This window comes from Meles meles, chromosome 1, assembly GCF_922984935.1.
Source record: "Meles meles chromosome 1, mMelMel3.1 paternal haplotype, whole genome shotgun sequence".
NCBI classification, from domain to species: domain Eukaryota; kingdom Metazoa; phylum Chordata; class Mammalia; order Carnivora; family Mustelidae; genus Meles; species Meles meles.
Genome location: NC_060066.1, coordinates 46,413,989 through 46,432,807, shown reverse-complemented (window position 1 = coordinate 46,432,807; position 18,819 = coordinate 46,413,989). Strand labels below are relative to the sequence as shown.

The window sequence follows — 18,819 nt, the reverse complement described above, 5'->3', positions numbered from 1 at the left end:
TATTTGGTATAAACAGCCGCTCTGCTGGAAAAGTGTCAACTTGATTTCAAAAAGACTTGAGGTTCAGAAATGTGAAAGTGACTTGTTCAAGATCACACATCTATGCAGTGGAAGGCAGGAAATTACACTTAGGCTTTTCTCCATAATCTTTTTGTTATATCATGGTTTTTTGTTATATCATGGGTTTGACCTAACCATTTCCAGAGGAGGCATAATTATGAAACAGATAAAGATTACAGACAGGGAAATAATTAATCCTAAGAATGTAAACTGACAGAAATTGATGAGATGTTAGTTCTTAAGTCAAATCTTTATAAAAATTAATAAAAATTTCCTCACAGATAGTTCTTCTTTAGTTGACCATAGTGAATCTTTCTTGAGCTCACATTTCTTCCCAATTTCATTTTCTTGCTAAAGAAATAAAAAGACTTTGTTCATAGAAATTACAAAATGGTACCTTTAAAGATATTTATGTTCTTGACCCCACTATTTGATTTTCAAGTATCTTCCCTAGAGAAGCTATGAGATGAGAATAGAAATATACAGAGAAAAAGACATTGTAGTATGAGATACAAAAATAAAGATTTGGAAACTATCTAAGTTCATGTAAGTCATTTTACAATATGAGAAATAATCATAAATGAATATAAAATAGTACAGAATAGCATTAACAGTTGATTCTAAGTTTGCAAAATAAGATTTAAAAAAGAAAATACCTAAATATTAATTATGGTTATCCACAGACTGTAGGATTATCAACAAACTGTTAGGTTTTTGTCTTCTATATTTCTACACAATTATGTATTACTTTATTTTTTAAGATTTATTTGACAGAGAGAGAGAGATCACAAGCAGGCAGAGAGACAGGCAGAGAGAGACGGGGAAGCAGGATCCCTGCTGTGCAGACAGCCTGATGCAAGGCTTGATCCCAGGACCCTTAGAACATGATCTGAGCCAAAGGCAGAGGCTCAATCCACTGAGCCACCCAGACACCCCTATGTATTACTTCTATAGTCTAAAATAAAAAACTGTTAAAAGATTCTATCTAAACGTATGTTTAGTATTTAATTTTGAATCACCCTTAATCCAGGAGAAAGGAAACAGGGTTACTTTAATTGCTCAAGATATTTTTCTGCAAGAAAATGGAAACTGCTTTGTATACAATCATACTATCCCTCACATTCATCTATCCAGACCAGGTTCCAGGTGAAAGCATAGTACATAGATAGCTTTCCAATACTTTCAGTAAAAAATACAATCCCTAGGGATACAGTAGGTGGGCTTATTGTTTTACATCAAATTTTCAATGATTCAGTAATAAAACCTGTAGTAAGAAAAATTAGAAAAGGGCAGAAAAATAAATGTAAATACTTTGTGTTTGCCTAGGGACTAAAGAGAATTAATGTTTTCCTTTTTCAAAAGTAAGATGAAAAATTTATAGTCCAAGCCTATCATGTGCTCTTTCACCACTTTCATATACATCATCCTACAATCAGAACAGTTTACTCCCCACACCTTGTCCCCAACCTGCCCTACTCCCTCGAACTTGCTCATCCTCTTGAGCAAGTTATTTCCTGTCTCAGAGAATCATATCATAACCTACCAGGCCTTCAGACTCTAAGCCTGGGAATTATCCTATGCTCTTCCCTCTCTCAGTCACCAAGTCCTGGAGATTCTACCTTTAAAAGACCTATCAAACTTATCCTCTCAGACTGCCTTTCATGTCAGCATGCCCACTGCGTAGAGTAACTGAGTATATGACACTCTGAGAAAGTTGACAAAAGGACAGCCAAAAAAGAGCAGAGCAGTCCTTTGTTTTCATCCCAGTTCAAAACCCAGCTAAGTGACATTGCCAAGTTACCAAATACCTCCTACTGTCCCTTTCTTTCTTTCTTCCTTTCTTTCTTTCTTTTTACTGCCAGTTTCTTAACCGGTTCAATACATACAGTACTGCTTCTTCACTGCAGGGCTGCTGTAAAGAGAATGATGGTAACCAGGAAGTGGTAGGTATTACTACTAGGCTTTGGAAGATGCTATAGTTAAGAGAGAGGAGGAAACCTTTAGAATAGGAGGGTGTGGAATGAGGTGAAGAAAAGATGCTCTGTGGGCAGTGGGAGCGTTTAAGAAGAGGAATGTAAACAAAGATGATGACTCATGTTTACATTTTATGGAGACTAGGAAATTTTAAGGCCAAGATTCAGGCACAGGGGTCATATTTTTAAAAAATCTATATATATATTATTTATAACATAATATAATTTATACACATAATTATATTATACATGGATATTATATATACCATTTTTAATATATTTAATATATTTAATATATGGATATGGATATATACCTAGCAGGAGTATCTAGCCAACAGCTTTCAATTTCAGCTTATAGGGGTGCCTGGGTGGCACAGTAGGTTAAGTGTCTGATTCATGGTTTCAGTTCAGGTCATGATGATGAGCTCCATGCTTAGAGCAGGGAGTCTGCTTGTGATTCTCTCTCTCTTCCTCTGCCCTCTAGCCCCCACTCTCTCTAAAATAAATAAATCTTTAAAAAAAAGAAAAAATTTACAGATGTGCTAGAATCTATATTAAATCCCAAAATAGAAAAAGAGTAGTTCTACCATCAACATATTTTAGAAATTACTTTTCTGAGATATATGTAAGGAATCCAATGTTAAAGGGAAGTATCACAGTTTTGCCTTAAAACTGCAAAAAGTTTTTTAAATGAAAGGACTTTTTTTTTAAATGAAAGGACTGAGAATTTTTTTCCGATCACTTACAAAGCTAGAAAAATTTAGTGCAATTCCTTTAATCCATGAACATCTAGAAGGACTTTCCAACAAAATGATAAAAATGAAATAAAAATAATCTCCCAGGGATGCCTGGGTGGCTCAGCGGGTTAAGCCACTGCCTTTGGCTCAGGTCATGATCCCAGGGTCCTGAGATCGAGTCCCGAATCAGGCTCCTTGCTCGGCAGGGAGCCTGCCTCTCTCTCGGCCTCTACCTGCCTCTCTGCCTGCTTGTGTGCTTGTTCTCTCTCTCTTTCTGCCAAATAAATAAATAAATAAAATCTTTAAAAATAATAATAATAGGGGCGCCTGGGTGGCTCAGTGGATTAAGCCGCTGCCTTCGGCTCAGGTCATGATCTCAGGGTCCTGGGATCGAGCCCCACATCGGGCTCTCTGCTCCATGGGGAGCCTGCTTCCTCCTCTCTCTCTGCCTACTTGTGATCTCTCTGTCAAATAAATAAATAAAATCTTTAAAAAAAAATAATAATAATAATCTCCCATTGTTTGAGTAAGATTGATGAACTGCAACAAGGTCAGTTTCCTGGCTGTGATACTGTACTGTGCTTACATAAGATGCTACAATTAGGGGAAACAAGATGAAAGGTATATTGGATCTCTCTATATAATTTCTCACAACTGCATGTGAATCAACAATTATCTCAAAATACAAAATTGTCAAAAATTATCTTACACTGAAAGCAAAAATACTTTTGTAACAGGTTCTTACAAAAACGGTACGGTGCTAGAACAGTGATTTAACTTTTAGCATACCCAAAGTGTATCACACAATCAAATCACTATCATTCTCCAGTCTTCTGTAACACTATTTTTATTCAGAATGTTATTAATTCTAAAATAGTAAAATAAGGACAAAGGAAATTTAAGCTTCAGAACCAGAGAGCAAAATAAAATGACTGTATTCCCTGCTATCATTACAAGGCATGTAAATCTTGGCTATTAAATGAAAGGTCTTTTTAGATGACAAAAGACTGCAATGGTTTCTCTATCACTGGTGTATAATGCTCACTTCCTGGCTCTTCCACTCTGGGACCTAATGCCCAGTTGCTTGGGTGACCATGAGCCCTGGGAAAATGTATAGTCAATGTAGAGTATTCAGGAAGATTAATCAGCAGTCATACAGGAGGGATCGAAGAGTTCTGTTTTTAAAGTCACAACCACTTCCAGACAGAGCTGCAGCCACTGTGAGCAGGGGACCAATCTGGGATAGAACTTAAAAAAACAAAAAAGGCTATTAAAAGTTAAAGCAGGGAGTAGGACAAGAAACCTAGAGAAAGAAAAGAAGAACATGTCAGAAAAAACTAGAATTAAGTATAGGGAGAAGAACACGGCAGGGAAACGCATTTCCAAAGGTGTAAGGAAAATAATATAAATAGAGTCTAACTTTCTAAAAAGATTAAGTAAGTGCTTGTAACATTAGTGGTCTCAACACAGATTCTGGAATAGTCCGGACGTAAAATAACACCGTCAAGTTGTAATACAAGCAGAGTAAACATAACTTTAAAAAGAGATAAATAAATTTACTAAACTTATTAAATAAATAAATAAATTTACTAAACATAGGAAATCAACCCTTGGATTTCACTAAATCTCACATTAACTTCCACTATAGTAGAAACCCTAAACTTACAGGATAGTAACTTGTAGGATATATAAACCCACTTAATTCAATTTACCTCTTCTGTAAAGTACCAGCTAATCTTTAATAATAAAGAATACCTCTTTCTCTGAAGTTCTCAATTGACTTAAAGATATCTCAGTATCCGATCTTTCTTACTTATCTAATGCTTAGCTTGCTACGGACCGCAATGTGCCAAGCTTGAAACATTTCCCATACTCTCTTGTAGACTGAGGGTGAGGGATGGGGAGTGGTGCGGGCCAGGACTTAATTCTGGTCAATGAGCAAAGTTGTAAAGTGGGGTTTCTGACAGAGTTCCTTACAAAGTGAGGAGGAACTCAGTGGAAAGGTCTTTACCCTGTCCCCTCTCCACCCTGTTTTCCTCCCTGTAACGCTGACATGATGGATAGCGATATAACCTTGTAGAGAGAAAAACAGATGCCTAAGAAACTTATACCACAGAACTTCCGAGCAGCTTTGGTTACCTACTTCTGGACTTCTTTTATAGGAACAAAATAATCCTATCTTCTTTAAGCCACTGATTTTAGAATTTTTAAAGACAGCAAAATGAATTATTAACCCATAAAATGAGGAAACTTTTTCTGGGGAAAAAAACTGGATATATTACATCAGGATCTTCTGTGGTTTTGGTCTGGGTATCTCTATTTTTAGATAAGCTCACCAGCTGATTCTGACACAGCTGGTCCACAGAAGGGCACTTAGTATTCACTCAAAAGAAATAATGAGGAGTCTCTCCTTTACACAAAGATGCCAATATTTTGGCTAATCAGGACATATACTTTGTTTTTTCAACAGTAGTTATAGATTTATAGTGCTTGATACATACTCAATTCTCAACAAATACCTACTGAATCACTGTACTTTCCAATCACTTAATCCTTATCCTTCTACTTAGTCCTGTCCTTATGCAGTAGCCATTTATAGGAGGGGATGACCACAACCATGAATGAGAGGGAAGCTAACGGACCTATATGAAAGATCAGAATATTACCTTTTAACTTCATGTGGTCAGTGCTCTCACCTAATGACCTAACTATTCTACAGAGAATAGGCAACTTACTTACACATAAAATAGAAAATAATCTGAAATGGTAAGACAAATTTTCAACATTCAGGAAAACAGGATAGGATGTTATATATCAAAATGAAAATAAAAATTCCTGTAATGTTACACCTATTTCATGCTAAAAATTTATTTAGTAGCTTGTTTTCCTAATTTTCTTCATTTTTCTGTGTTTGTTTTCCTCTGTTAAAGCATCTCCTATACTTACCATCAAGGCCAAAGGTCTGATATAGTAGTACAATAATAGTACAGCCTGGAAATCTATTAAAACAATCATGAATAATAATAAGCATGAGTTTATTTTTTGTTGCTTATTATATATTATAGAAGAAACACTGTATTTTTAACATTTACCTTATCAACCAACAAATTCTTATACTTAATACTGGGTATTGAAGATATTAATTTTTTCCTCAAGGAAACAGAATGAATGCTTATACTGTCACAAATTTCTTTTTAACATTCTAAGTTTCTATTTGTAGTACTTCTCATTAAAAAATGTTACTTACAGATATTCTGTTATTTTCTGATATTGCTTCATCAAAAGTGCCATTTGTTTCTATATCCAATCTTGACTTTTTTCTAATATTGACAACTTCCTTTTGTTTTTCAACTTTCACTCCAATTTCTAACTCTGATTTTGTGTTCTTGAATAACTGATCTAATACTTCATCTTCTATGGCTAAATCATCAATTTCTTTTCTTTTTTCTGATCTTAGTTTTTCTGTAGAAAGAGATTTATTGGCAAAATTTTTCACAGTGGATTTTAAATCTCTATCTGTAAGTAAATTATCTGGTTTCTTTTCCATAGGCTTATTCTGAGATAGATGCTGCTCCTTATTTTTCCATACTGAGGGTGCAGAAGGTTGTGTTTGTTCTAAAAGAGAACAAGACATTTCTATTCTTGCTGATTTGGGTGAAGAAGTTTCTTGATTTTCTTCATCTCTTTCCCTTAGATTTAAAAAAGGAGAGAAGAAAGCAAAAACAGAAAATAAACACAGCTAAGTAATTTTTTGGCTTGACAATATTCACTCCCCACTGAATTCACAACATTCTTAATTTAATTAATTAATATCACTGGAAATTAAAAAATGGGACATCTGAAAAAAAAGCATAATTTGTATGGACCCTAATGTTTTTGTAGGACTGTCAAACCAATGGCTAAAGCAATAGGAAGAGATCTATCTTCTCTGCCAAGGTAGTAGTAGCTGATAAATCAATGCAGAGGAAAAGGTAGAAAGATATAAAAATACAAAGTACTTATTGCCAGGAAACAATAGCTTAATTTATAATGTAGGGAACTTGTAGGCAGGGAAAAACTACCTTGGGAATAAAACCTGATGAATTAATGAGAGCTAGACTCAAGATAGAAAGTCAGAGTGGCTAAATCCAGAATATAGTACAGACTATGTATTGCAAGTAATATATGAATATATGACTAAGAATTTTCTATACAATATTGTTTCATTCATTAAGTACTGAATAAGTACTTTACTCATTTAAATTGTACTAAGGTCCAAAGAGAACATCTCTGCTTCCAAGAAGTTAACCAAATTCATGTTAAATTGGAATAGTCAAGGTGATATTTTAATAATACTAATCTACTATCAGGGTGCTGGACAGACTGATTAAGAAGACTCTATAATAATTGAGGTGGTCAGAATGACTCAGAGGTCTGGCAAAACAAACAGATGAAAAGGGAAGAATTTATAAAACAATGAAAATAAGAATCGCAGTGCTGTTCTGGGGAGTCAAAAGAGAAAGAGTCCAAGATTTTGACAAAATGAACTCCTAACAAAAATAATACATATTCAATGACAGAGGGGAAAAGGTTTAGGACTATTATTTGGGAAAACGGCAGAAAATTCCTGTAGAAAAGTAGAAGTGACACTTAAGAGGTAAGTTAGGACCAAATATATTGATCATCTGTAATAAAGTCATGAAACTCTGAAGGTACAGTATGTGGCATATAAAAAGTAGTGGTAGAGGGGCGCCTGGGTGGCTCAGTGGGTTAAGCCTCTGCCTTCAGCTCAGGTCATGATCTCAGGGTCCTGGGATCAAGCCCCGTTATCGGGCTCTCTGCTTGGCAGGAAGCCTGCTTCCTCCCCTCTCTGGCTGCTGCTCTGCCTACTTGTAATCTCTCTCTCTCTCTCTCTCTCTCTCTGTAAAAAAAAAAAAAAAAAAAGTAGTGGTAGAAAAAGGAAAAGTCCCCAGAGGGGGCAAAGGGGAAAGTGAGAGAGGCAAAATAACCAGAAGAGGCCCACACTACAAAAACTGAGAAGACAAATACAGAGAAGAAAGGTTTGAAGAATTGAATAGCACTGAAAGGCCACTAGAATTGTCAAGTATGTCAATGGCTACTTTCAAGGACATCATGTCAAGATGAAATATTGCTGGTTAAGAAATATTTCATACAGAAATGGGAGCACTAACAATAATCTCCTTTTCTGAGAAGTTTAACAATGACTGTGAAGAACAAGAGGCAGTAGCTAGAGGAAAGAACCAAGTCAAGGGAAGGTTTTAAAAAATAAAAGTGAGATAGAGCTTCTGAATAGAGAAGGACCTAGAATAATTAAAAGTGCTAGAAAAAGAGAGAATAATTGAGGGAGCATGGTCCTAGAGGAAGTGAGAGAAGTTCAAAGAACTGAGGTGTGGGAAAGCTCTTCTTCAAAAGGAGTGCAGCAAAGTGAAACAACAGAGAAGTTTAAGGTACACAGGAAAAAAGGGATGAGGGAGATTCTATCTATAATGACCTTAGTGAAGGAGATATGGACGTTTCTGAGAGGGAATGGGGTTAAAGGGTCCGTTTTCTACAGAAAGCATATCCAAGCAGAATACAGACTAAATGCCATTCTGTTAATATTTTAAAGAGACACAGAGAGGTTTTATTTTAAAATATACCTTTTTTTGGTAGAAGGCTGAAAGTAGTTTTTGATGGAGTTGGTCTGTAGCTGCTGAAAAGGTTGATCTCTACTTTTATTTACACCTGAGAATTCAGTTGGTGAAAGCTGACAGGTTGGGATTTTCATCCTTTCCAGAGTATCTGATACTGCATTATTATCATCAGAGCTTATTTTGGGGGGTTCCTTCATAGTGGATGTTTCTTGTGAAGGCATTCTGAATTTCTGTTCCACTCTGCAGATTTTGATTTCTTTAGGTCTTTCACTAAAATCCATACTGTAACAAAATTAGAATGCAATGTCAAAAATCAGATTAATAGCAATTTTTATCAAGAAAAAAGTCTTCTAAATAGTACTAATGTAATACAGCTTTAGAACATAATTATCTTTAGACAATAATTAAGGGGAATATATTTCACGATACCAAAAAAGTCCCTCCTTTTTCATCAAAGCTCCCCAAGGACAAATGATAACTTTTTCTTCTTCATTCCCTATAGCATACAATGTCTGGCATACTCTGCTCTAAGAAACTGTCATACATATATGGTGTATCAACCTAGTATTCTATAATAAATTAAACCAAGTGATAATCTTAGATAATTTTTGCTTTGTTTAAAATTTTACAATTATTTTCATGCAAAAAATTAATTAAAAAAGGAAAATAAAAAAAGAACAATCTCCTATAATTCCAGCATCATACATAATGAGATATTTAGATCCCATTTAGATCTAAATGAGATGATTTTAGATTGAGATGAATTGATATGGTTATATTCCAGCCAGATGGCAAGAATATAGATGAACTGATACGATTACATTTTAGCCAGATGGCAGTCCCTAGAATAGAATATAACTCTCTACTACCAGATAAATATTTAAAACACACACACACACACACACACACACACACACACACACACACAGAGTTCCACAATGTATGGTTACATAAACTACCCTTAATATTCTTCATTTCAAAAAAAACAAGTAAACTGGTCATATACATGACTCTCAAAACATTAATAGTTTCTCTTTAAAAACTTACATCTGAAAAAAAAACAACTTACATCTGGCCTCAATATAAAAAAACAATGTATTAAAAATTTAAATACGACCTAAAATAGTGATATCACAAGTATTTTTTAATATGAGTAGTTCATTAATGTATTATTTAAAAATACAATACGCTCTCTTAAATGAAAAATACCACAGAATACAAATGACCTACCCCTGCTCCATGAAACCCTCAAAGAAATACAAAAAACCTCTTCGAACAGAGAACCACTAGAAAACTACCTTTATGAACAAATATTAGTTATTTAGATAGCCAGGAAGACACATAGAAAGTATCTCCAAAGTTATACTCAGATAAAAGCAATATTATAGTACAAATTTATTTCAAACTTGCTTCAATGATCACAAATAAAGTACTATAATTCTTTTTTTTTTTAAATTTTTTAGGATTTTATTTATTTATTTGACAGGGAGCGATCACAAGTAGACAAAGAGGCAGGCAGAGAGAGAGGAGGAAGCAGGCTCCCTGCTGAGCAGAAGAGCCCAATGCGGGGCTCGATCCCAGGACCCTGGGATCATGACCTGAGCTGAAGGCAGAGGCTTTAACCCATTGAGCCACCCAGGCGCCCCAAAGTACTATAATTCTTTACAGTCTTCCATGTGCATTTGTAAGGAACAAAAACAAAAAAACTTTATCATCAGACAGGGGTTAGCAAACTATGGCTTACAGGCCAAATCTGGCTTGCCACTTGTTTTCATAAATTAAGTTTTATTGGAATACAGCCACGCACATTCATTTACATGTTGTCTAAGGCAGCTTTCATGCTACAAAGGCAAAGCTGAGTAGCTGTAACACAGATCACTCACTCACAAAGCCAAAAAGATTTACTGTCTGGACTTTTACATAAAGCTTACTAATCCTTGACCTACTGTATTATTTTCCCTGGCATCCCGTTCTCCCATGCTTTATCTCCTAAGAGCTGATCTGATAAAGACAATGACTTTACTTCTTGAGCATACTATTAATTTACAGATATTATGAATAACAATAGTTTGTTAACAATAAAGCTTTACCATGTATCTGCTTGTGATTCCGTGTCTGCTACGTATGGTGTGGTATTCGGTGGGGCACTTGGCATTAGGTTTTCGTTGACTGACAAGCCTTGGGAAAGGCTTGGCCCTGGAGTCATCTTCAATGCTGTAAATCACACAAGTGAAAGGAAGAATCAAAACTGCTAGACATAAGATGGACATTCTGTCACTTAAAATGCTAGACTGTGTCATGCTGAGGGAATTAAGTAGGCAACACAGAACACAGCTACCTTCACTCAGTGGAACCAACAAATATTTAATGAAATAGCCCTATAAAAGCAGCCTGTTGGCATCTGTAATGGAATCATTTAAATCAAATCATTTTAAAGCTACATCAAATCCTTTGTGAAGTATTACCAACTTAAATAAAAATAAAATCAACTTATGTTATAATTCAAATTATGATTTGAGTTAGGAGACAAAAACTGCATTTCTTCCCCACAGAAAGAGTATCAACTCTACTGTTTACACAAATAAAAATTAACGTGAGTTTCACTTTCTGAAGGAATACTATTTGAAAAGAAGATACAAATAGTTCAGGCATAAATTCCGTGGTCACTGCTGAAAACCATTACTGATTACTTCATCTTTTAATTTACTAAAATAGCAACTTAAGTCAAGTGATACTCTTCTGGCATACTTTCCTTGAAGCTCCCACAATGAATCAGGTATCCTTCATTTCAGCTTCCATACTCCCTTTACATCACTCTGCTAATTTTTAACACACTAATCATCAGCTGCATGCATTAAGTTATTTAACCTCTTCATACCTTAGCTTCCTCATCGGGACCATCTCGTTTTGAGGACAAAATGAACTGATACATGGGCAGCACTTAGAAAAATGCTTGGAACACAGTAAGTACAATGCAAGTATTAGCTGTTATCATCATCATCACTTTATACTACACTTGTTTACTTGTTACTTTCCATTATTAGACTTGGAATCTCCTTGAGAATAGGACCTGGTTCTTGTTCATTTCTAAATCTGCAGTCCCTGAGCAAAGTTTGGGACATGAGAGATATAAATAAGTTAATGGAATTAAATCATTAAATGAAAAATTTAAAAAGTTGACATCTACTAAGTATCTAAGCAAAATCATCACTGGTTAGGTCCTCATGACATAGGTCCTTAGTAAATGTTTATTACTGATTCCAAATTCTGCCACTTTCCTTATGTGATCTCCTTAGAAGCTCATTGTCATTTCCTTAAACACACATATCCCTAGAATTCATTTCAGCTTACACAGAAGTTTGTAAAAAATAGTAATTACAAATGCTTATATTGTCACTAAAAGAAACTGTAAGTTGGATTTAATGATCCCAGAATAAGGGATCTTTGTCAACAAAAGATTTACAATGTTCTCCTTGCTAAAAATATTACAGGGGCAGGGCTTTGATTTGCTCACTTTATCCCAAGTATTTAAAATAATTACAGGTATGTAACAGATGTTCAATAAATGCTTGCTGAATTCATAAACAAACATAGATGGAAGAAAATAAGGAGGGAGAAAGGGAGGGAGAGACACATGCATTTATCCTATTCCCACCCAATGGGTTGTATTCTAAAACTGTTTATAAGTCACATGTCTAGGACTTGGAGCCTACACAGACCCATCTCTAAGTATGTGCAAGAAATAATACTACTAATTAAAATGCTGATTTTCACTCCTTATGACTCTGTTTCTATATGAAATGATACAGAAAAGGTACTGGTCTAAATGTTCAGAAAACTCACATTTTAGGATTGGGTTGGCCATGAATCATTTATGGAGTCTTAACTGTTCTCAGCCTTACGAGCTTGCTTACCTTTTTATAGAAAGACAGATTAGATGATCTCTAAGGCCCTTTTGGCCATGAACACATTTCCAACAGTGGATGATAAAACTTTGTTGCTCCACACTGGCAAAGATAATCCTGTGTGCCAATAGTTTAGTTTAATTAAGCAAATATTCACACCCCGTACAAACAAGTACTGTGCTTGGTGGTGCTGTCAGGGGATCCAAATTAATTAGAGCTTATAACTCATTTAGTGACTAAAAAGGCATGGAACCAACCGCTTATATTTCAAAGTAGGAAGAAAATCTAGCAAGAATGCAAAAACGTTATTGGGGTATAGAAAATAACAATTCTGACTTGGAGAAGAATTGTGGGAGAGAAAACAACTTAGAAAAACTTCACGAAAGAGGTGAGCACCTGCCAAATGAGTCAAATTTTGAAGAGCAGTGTTAGCATTCTAGAACAGGGACCAGGATGAACAAGATTGCGAGTGTGGAAATTATAAATAATATGGCACATATAAACTGTAGGGAGATATATTTTTAAAAAATAAAGACAGGAGGAGAACGGCTAAACTGCTGAGGACTCAGAACTCAGGACGAAGGGCTTGGGGTTTTATTTTATAAATAATGAGCTAGTAAAAGGTTTTAAGAAAAAGTGGATTCTACTGGCAAAGTGAAATGTTAACTGTAGAGATGAGTATGGAGGCAGGACCATTACTGCTGGCAACTATAAGAGCCCTCAGGAAAGAAAGACAACGTAAAGTTCAAGTGCGGCAGTGGCTGTGAGAACGGATAGTGGCAGACCTCTTGAAGAGAAGCTGTATGGAGAGAATTTCAGGTCTTATTTTAGCTTTTCTTTGGTGGCTGGCTTTAACTGAACTTATCAGTTGTGTCTTTTGCCTATTAATTGCTTGAAGCCTGAGCTTTAGAATATTAAGTTCACAGTAACAGATACCTTTTTTTACTTTATTCACCACTGTATCTTCAGCACTTCTTTAGAAACGGTGCCCAGTAGTTCATGGCAGCCACAAATATTTATCAGGTAAATAGATGAGTTTCAAAAGGTGGTGAAAATCGTTATCCCTAACAAGTACACAGTAATGTGCACAGAGCTATCACCAAGTTACAATTAAAGCTGTTAAAAAAAAAAATCAATAAAATAATGTTCTCATTACCTGTATTGGGCTGGCCCTGAGGATCACAGTAATTCTCTGTAGTCATGAAAATGACTGCCAATCCAATTTCTGCTTCAGGAATAGGTCTAAGCCCCTGCCTGTGAGAATAAAATAGTTTAAGCATGCTAATATATTAATACTAACAACCTCTATTCACATGATGTCAAGTGAAATCTTTTTATTCCTTTCCCAAAGAGATAACACAATTTAGTGGTAATGGAGAGAATTTCAAATACACAGAGTACTGGCCTACTCAACTGGGGAAATATTACACTGGGCAAGCCCACTACCTTTAGCAAGTCAGTCATCTCACCTGTAAAATAAAGACCTAGAGTAAAGGAGATAGAGCCTTCCACTTCCAAAATTCTTTAACTTTCAGAAAAAGAAAACAGTAATACCAGATGAAGCAATAAAATAAGTTTTTGTAAGCTCATCTATTACTAGGATCCAAAGATAACACTTAAAAGACAGAAGAGGGCAGAAAGGGACAGAGGCAGAAAAGTTCAAAGAAATATCATAAGCTGCATCTCTACATGTTTTGTAATTTTAAGTTTAGTAAATAAAATCATTTTACCAAACTTACATGTATTAAGGAATCTTCTTAAAGGAATCTTATAGTGAACCTACCTTCTGGTCTATTATGTGAATGAGACAAAGACAATTTAGTAACATTGCTATATAAAACTATACCTCAGAGTTTAAGACCTATAATACTCCTCTTTTTTTTTTTTTTTTTTAAGATTTTATTTATTTATTTGAGAGAAGGAGTGAGTGACAGAGAGGACAAGCTGCGGAAGAGGGGAAGAGGGAGGAACAGGCTCCCTGCTTAGCAGGGTACCTGATGCTGGGCTCCATCCCAGTACCCCGGGATGATGACCTGAGCTGAAGGCAGATGTTTAACCGACTCAACCAATCAGGCGCCCCAAAACTACTTTAAATATTTATTGCAAAGATGCGTTAAATGGTTGTAGTAGTTTTAAAGATATTTTTCAAATGCCTACTGTTTGTTTTTTGCATGTCCTGGGTTAATGTAACAGAACTCAACTATATGTGCAATTATAATATGAAAATATATTTTTAAAGTATTATAATCAAGTGATCACATATATATACTTACAGTTCAGGCAATTCAAAAATTGGTGTTTTATTATCTTACTTTTTTAAACAATAAATATATTATGTAAATTAGAAAGAATGGCTCCATAAAATAAAAACATTTTAAATATATAATTAATAATAATATTATACAGATAATTACATTATTCTAAATGGGGAAACATCCTAAATGGAGAAACACAACCTTTTAAAATCAATAGCGAGATAAATGTGGCTACTAAGACTACCTCTACATAACATTGCTCTAGACGTCCTGGTAGGTACAAAACAGAGAGAAAAAGAAGCATCAGAAGTATATGGCTTAATGGGGCGCCTGGGTGGCTCAGCGGGTGAAAGCCTCTGCCTTCGGCTCAGCTCATGATCCCAATCGAGCCCCGCGTCCGGCTCTCTGCTCCGCAAGGAGCCTGCTTCCTCCTCTCTCTCTGCCTGCCTCTCTGTCTACTGGTGATCTCTGTCAAATAAATAAATAAAATATTTTAAATTAAAAAAAAAAAGTAGTAGTATACGGCTTAAAAAAAAAGGATAGAAACATTATAAATATGATTTTTACAAAAAAAGGACTATAGATACATTAGAAATAAAAGGGGAGTCTAACAAGGTGGCAGGATATGATTAATATCTAAATGTTTATTGAATTTATATATACTAGCAATAAACTAGAAAATGTGATTAAAGGCATAATATTATCTATTTATATTCTACATATCAGATACATAATATCTACCACAGAATATGTAGTACCTTGGAATAAATCTAATAAAAGATACTCAAGATCTTTACAGGGAAATTACAAAACTTGTTTAATTCTCACCAAATTGATTTGTAAATTCAATGGAATTCCTAATAAAAATCCCAACAGGATCTTTGAAAAGATGATTCTAAAATGTATATGGAAAAATAGAGAGCCAAGAATGAACAGGATGCTTCTAAAGAAGACCAGAGACATTTGCCATACCAAATATGAGGACTCACTTGAAGTCACAGTAATTAAGACAATGTGGTAAATGTGGTATCGGTATAAGAATATATTAACCAACAGAACAGAGGAAAGCCAAAAACACTCCTACGTATGTATGGGACATTGGTATAAAGTAGAATCAATTCCAAATAGATTAAAAGCAAATTTCAAAAAGAAAGTATCAAAACACTAGCAGCAAATTAGTAAAAAATTAGGTGAATATCTTTTTGATCTATGAATAGAAAGAGATTTCTTAAAATACAAAAAGTGCTAAGAAAGAAAAGGTTGTTAATTTTTAGTATATTAAATTAAGAACTTTCATGTATTACACAGTAAAACATTAATTATGAAGTGGTAAAAATTCTGCAACATATATGAGTGAGAAAAGGATTGAGAAATAGAAAGAACGTCTACAAATAAAAAAGAATACACAAATATATAATTAACATATACAGGAATTACACTCTAGGGCATTTATTCCAAAGAAATGAAAACTTACATTCACAAAGAAACTTGTACATGTATGTTTACAGAGGTTTTATTTGTAACAAAAATTGGAAAAAATGTAAGAATGACTCAAAAACTAGTATATACACACATCTATATATACATAATACTACTCAGCAATTAAAAAGGATGAATGATACAACTTAGATGAATCTCCAAAAAACTTTGCTGAATGAGAAAAACCAGTCCTAAAGTGCATATACTATGATTTCATTTATATAACACTTTTTAAAAAGACAAAATATTAGAAATGGAGAATGAATTAGCGGTTTTCTAGGATCTGGGGACATGGAGTGAGAGATGGGGAGGGAGGGAGGGAAGTGGGTATGGTTATAAAAGAATAGGATGGATCCTTGTGGGGATGGAACTGTTCTTTATCTTGACTGATGTGGTGATATATGTACCAACAAGTGATAAAACTGGACAGAACTAAAACACATACACATGCACACACACACATGCAAACAAACAGGGAAATCCGTATAAAAAACTACAATTAGAAAACTGGGTAAAAAACATGAGCAGAGGAGCGCCTGGGTGGCTCAGCGGGTTAAGCCTCTGCCTTGGGCTCAGGTCATGATCACAGGGTCCTGGGATCGAGCCCCACACTGGGCTCTCTGCTCAGTGGGGAGCCTGCTTCCCCCTCCCTCTGCCTGCCTCTCTGCCTACTTGTGATCTCTGTCAAATAAATAAACAAAAATCTAAGAAACAAACAAACAAAACCCAAAATCATGAGCAGATATTTCAGAACAGGAAAAACAGACACCCATTAAATATCAGAAAAAATGTTAAACATCACTGGTGATGAGAAAAACAGAAACAAAAATCACAGGATATGATTATATATCCATTTAATTAGCAAACACTGTAAAGTCTAACAATACCAAGTGCTGAAAACAATGTACATCTACTTGAGCTCTTACATACTGTGGGCGGAAGTACAAAATGGAAAACAAGGGTGATACTCCCGAGGTTGAGTATTCACATAACCTGTGACCCCGCGGTTCTAACCCTAAGAATATTCTCCAAAGAATATCTTGCAGAAGCACGACCATGAAATGTACAAAAATGATCTCAGTAGCAGTTTTTACACAATAAAATGTAATTCTTGTATATCCTTCTACATTGTTAATTCAGTACAATAAAAAAGTTACAGATAAAAGGGTCTTTATTTTTTTTATTTATAAGGATAATTCTGTACCTCTGGAGTTGATCCATAATTGAGTGAATCCATTTTTTCTGAGAGTCAGGAATTAGAGTCTGTGAACTTGTTATTCCTACATCAACGACGCAAATTCCAGGAGCTGAAAAGAAACTATCTTTTTCTTCATTTTCTTCTGTTATCAACCTGGCACTTCCTCCTCCAAAAACAATTGCTGAACTTAACTTTTTATGCTAAAAATAGAAATAGAAAAAATATAATGAAATAGCCACATTCAATTCCTTGAATACATTCTTTTAAATTTATTTTAATTCCAGTGCAGTTAACAGTGTTCTATTAGTTTCAGATACACAACATGGTAATTCTACATTTCCGTATCACCCAGTGCTCAACACAAGTACACATCACAGTCCCCATCACCTGTTTCACCCAGCCCCCCACCTCCTCCCCACTGATAACCATCAGTTTGTTGTCTATAGTTAAGAATCTGTTCCTTGGTTTGCCTCTCTTTTTCTTCTATTTGCTCGTTTGTTTTGTTTCTTAAATTCCACACATGAATGTATTTTGTCTTTCTCTGAATGACTTATTTAGCTTAGCATTATACTCTAGCTCCATCCCCATCATTGCAAATGGCAAGTTTCATTATTTTTTATGGCTGAGTAATATTCCATTGTATATATACATCTTTATCCATTCATTTATATTAGAGAAGTAAAATAAAAGTAGAACTGAAATAGAATTGGTTAGCTTCCACTCAGAAAATCCTCAATTCACCAGATATCTCTGTAGCCTTGGAACTGTTACATTCTTTGCATTACCTTATCACACTTAATTCACAGTACTCTGTAGGCTTGCTTACATTTTCTACCTACAACATAAACTCTTTGAATCCCCATTTCAGCACACTGAAGACATTCAACACCTATTCACTAACTGACCAAGTAAGGATTTAAATTAGTTTTCTATCCCCACCTCCTCACTTATATATTTATATAAACTTAATTAATTGGCCAATTAACATATGTCAAAAAAATATCTCATACATGAATACCAGGCAAGTTCTGTTGCCTAGACAGTTTCACTTAACACTTCCATATAAAAATTTCAAAAAAAATAACTATTGATAACAGTAATAATTTATCTAGTTGATAATGTTTTCTTCAGCAAAATTTAGCTCATAAGATTACCTGTTTGGCATTCAAAAATACAAACGTTTTCCCTTTGAAGATTTTCTTTCTTTCTTGTCGTTCTGACAGATCAATGTTTTTATTTCCAATAGCTGGTTCATCAATAGGTGGGTAAAAGCTGAAAAAAAAATTTACAGTATATTTTAAATATATATTATTCTCTATGTATACTGTTATACTGAACAGAGTGGCTATCTAAACATTAGGAAGGTTTAATTTTCACAATATCATTAATTCATCATTAAACTATTATTTTTTTAAAGTAAGGGTTTTATCTGGGACAAAATGGAGACAGATGCCAAACAGAACAGCATAACTGTTCCTTATTTTTGAAAAAAATATAATCCAAGGGTAGACAATCCTAAAGTACAGTTTAATATACAAGAGTTGAACAAGTTTCGTGAATTACAGAAGGTTGAAAGAGA

General features: G+C 34.7%; 1 protein-coding gene across 2 annotated transcripts in view; it reads right to left on the bottom strand.

Moving 5' to 3' along the window:
- NBN (nibrin) overlaps window positions 1-18,819 on the bottom strand; it is a 48,983-nt gene that overhangs the window by 13,908 nt on the left and 16,256 nt on the right. For both annotated transcript variants that reach the window (XM_046015727.1, XM_046015736.1), the window contains 7 exons: window positions 18,395-18,512; window positions 17,247-17,440; window positions 13,465-13,562; window positions 10,494-10,617; window positions 8,410-8,685; window positions 6,018-6,459; window positions 340-411 (listed from right to left, as the gene is read on the bottom strand). In XM_046015727.1, coding sequence (XP_045871683.1) covers window positions 340-411; window positions 6,018-6,459; window positions 8,410-8,685; window positions 10,494-10,617; window positions 13,465-13,562; window positions 17,247-17,440; window positions 18,395-18,512 — 1,324 coding nt within the window. The remainder of the gene's footprint in view (window positions 1-339; window positions 412-6,017; window positions 6,460-8,409; window positions 8,686-10,493; window positions 10,618-13,464; window positions 13,563-17,246; window positions 17,441-18,394; window positions 18,513-18,819) is intronic.